The 2,577-nt window shown below is 47.8% G+C and overlaps 1 protein-coding gene across 1 annotated transcript; it reads left to right on the top strand.

The window, feature by feature from the left end:
- The first annotated feature begins 1,192 nt into the window (after positions 1-1,192).
- LOC148576096 (uncharacterized) lies at positions 1,193-2,164 on the top strand. Its single transcript, XM_088502674.1, has 2 exons — positions 1,193-1,807; positions 1,988-2,164. The coding sequence occupies exons 1-2, from the start codon at positions 1,193-1,195 to the stop codon at positions 2,162-2,164; spliced, it is 792 nt and encodes a 263-aa protein (XP_088358800.1).
- The last annotated feature ends 413 nt before the right edge of the window (positions 2,165-2,577 follow it).

Below are 2,577 nucleotides of genomic sequence, written 5' to 3'. Positions count from 1 at the left end.
CCTCACGAATGCCTCAGACACGACTCATTGCGAAGCCTTCCCGACCACCCTGACCAAGACGGCGATAAAGTGGTTCGACATCCTGCCACCAAGGTTGATCACAAGCTTCGACGGCCTTGCCAAGAAATTCTTAGCAAGGTTCTCCATCCAGAAGGACAAAACCAAGCACGCTCCAAGTCTGCTAGGGATTAAACAAGGAGATCGAGAAAGCCTCCACAGTTACATGGAGAGATTCAATAAAGCATGCCTTGACATACAGAACCTTCCTACAGAAGCAGCGACTATGGGACTCATCAACGGTCTGCGGGAAGGACCCTTTAGCCACAAAATATCCAAGAAACACCCAACATCCCTGAACGAAGTACAAGAACGGGTAGAAAAGTACATCAATATGGAGGAGAACTCCCGCTTAAGAGAAACCTCAAAAACCGGATTCTTCTACCCACCTCGGGACAAGGATAAAGAGCCCAGAAAAAAAGAAGACCAACCTACTGAGAAACCTAGAAAGTACCACAACTGCACCCCTCTTCGGGTGTCCCTTGTAGATGTTTACCGAGAGATATGCAACACTGAGAAGATATCCCTTGTGGATGTTTACCGAGAGTATTGCGAATACCACCGAATCTACGGACATCCTACCAACGAGTGCTACGACCTGAAAAATGTCATAGAAAAATTGGCACGAGAAGGGTGACTAGATCGGTTCTTAGCCAATAGAACAGACGAACCGAAAAAGAGAAGGAGGGACGAAGAGGGCGAACGAGCTGAACGTCCCCCTCACACTCCGGAGAGACATATTCACATGATTAACGGAGGATTCGCAGGAGGAGGGATCTCTAAGTCATCCCACAAAAGGCAACTTAAAGAGGTGTACCATAACGGAGAAGGGGACCGGTCGCCCGACCTCCCCACTATTACCTTCACTCAAGAGGACGCCGCAGGCATCATCCCGAGGCATGACGACCCCATGGTCATTACCATTATACTTGCCAATGCCAATCTCCACCGGACATTGGTAGACCAAGGAAGCTCTGCGGATATCCTATTCAAATCTGCCTTTGATAAGCTCGGCCTATAAGAAAAAGAGCTCAGGGCCTATCCTAATAGCCTATTCGGACTCGGAGACACCCCAATCCAACCACTTGGGTACATCCCGCTGCACACAACCTTCGGAAAAGGAACACGGTCTAAAATGCTAAGTATAGACTACATCGTAGTCGACGTGAGCTCCGCATATAATGCCCTCATAGGTCGTACAACGCTGAATCAGCTCGTCGCAGTGGTCTACACTCCACACCTATGCATGAAGTTCCCAACGCTAGAAGGGAACGCCACCGTAAAGGGAGACCAAAAACTCGCGCGACGCTGTTACAACGAAAGTCTGTACCTCAAAGGTGACTCCAGAGGAAAAGAAACTAACACCATTGAACTTGGGGGAACCCGAGCTCGCGAAAAACTTTGTCCTCAACCAGAAAGCGAGATCGAAGAAGTTCAGATCGGAAATGCCCATGACAAAACAACAAACATAGGGGCGAACCTAAAAGGAGACTTAAAGGAACTGCTAACAAAGTTCTTAAAGGAGAATTCTGACCTATTTGTTTGGAAGGCCGCAGACATGCCCGGGATTGATCCTGGACTAATGTGCCATAAACTGGCAGTATACCCTGGATCTCAGCCACTACAACAGAAACGCAGAAAGCTCGGCCCAGAAAGATCGCAAGCGGTAGAGGAACAGGTGCAGGCCTTGTTAGAGGCAAGGTTCATAAGGGAAGTAAAATACCCATTATGGCTGGTCAATGTCGTACTGGTCAAAAAGTCAAATGAAAAGTGGCGGATGTGCACTGATTACACCGACCTCAACAAAACCTGCCCAAAAGATCCCTACCCGCTCCCGAATATAGACACACTAGTCAACGCTTCATCGGGATACAAGTACCTTTCCATTATGGACGCTTACTCGGGGTACAACCAAATTTTGATGTACCAGCCCGACCAAGAAAAGACCTCGTTCCTAACCCCAAGAGCAAACTACAGCTACGTAGTCATGCCCTTCGGACTCAAGAGCGTAGGGGCTACATACCAGAGGTTGATGAACAAAGTTTTTGCCAATCATATTGGAAAGATGATGGAGGTCTACGTGGACGACATGTTGGTAAAGACATAAAGAGAAGAAGCGTTATTACCTAACCTAACTGAAGTGTTCAACACCATAAGAAAGCACGGGATGAGACTAAATCCCGCAAAGTTCACTTTCGTGGTAGAAGCTGGTAAATTCTTGGGCTTCATGCTCACCTAGAGAGGAATCGAAGCAAACCCAGATAAATTCCAGGCCATACAACATGAAGAGCCCGACCTATGTCAAAGAGGTACAGCAGCTAAATGGAAGATTAGCGGCCCTGTCTAGATTCCTAGCCGGGTCGGCCTTGAAATCTCTCCCTTTCTATGCAATATTAAGGAAAGGAAAAAGGTTTGAATGGACCCCGGAATGCGAGCAAGCCTTTCAAGAATTCAAAATATTCCTAGGACAGCCACCCATCCTAACCCGACCCCGGCAAGGAGAAGAACTGATCCTATACC

This window comes from Arachis ipaensis, chromosome B1, assembly GCF_059453495.1.
Source record: "Arachis ipaensis isolate K30076 ecotype BB chromosome B1, ASM5945349v1, whole genome shotgun sequence".
Lineage (NCBI taxonomy): Eukaryota > Viridiplantae > Streptophyta > Magnoliopsida > Fabales > Fabaceae > Arachis > Arachis ipaensis.
This window is presented reverse-complemented; position numbering and strand designations above follow the sequence as displayed.

Excerpts from the sequence above, each read along its gene's own strand:
- LOC148576096 (XM_088502674.1), top strand. The coding sequence starts at position 1,193 with ATGCTAAGTATAGACTACATCGTAGTCGACGTGAGCTCCGCATATAAT. Across the intron at positions 1,808-1,987 it reads GGCTGGTCAATGTCGTACTG|CCCGACCAAGAAAAGACCTC; the intron begins GTCAAAAAGTCA and ends TTGATGTACCAG.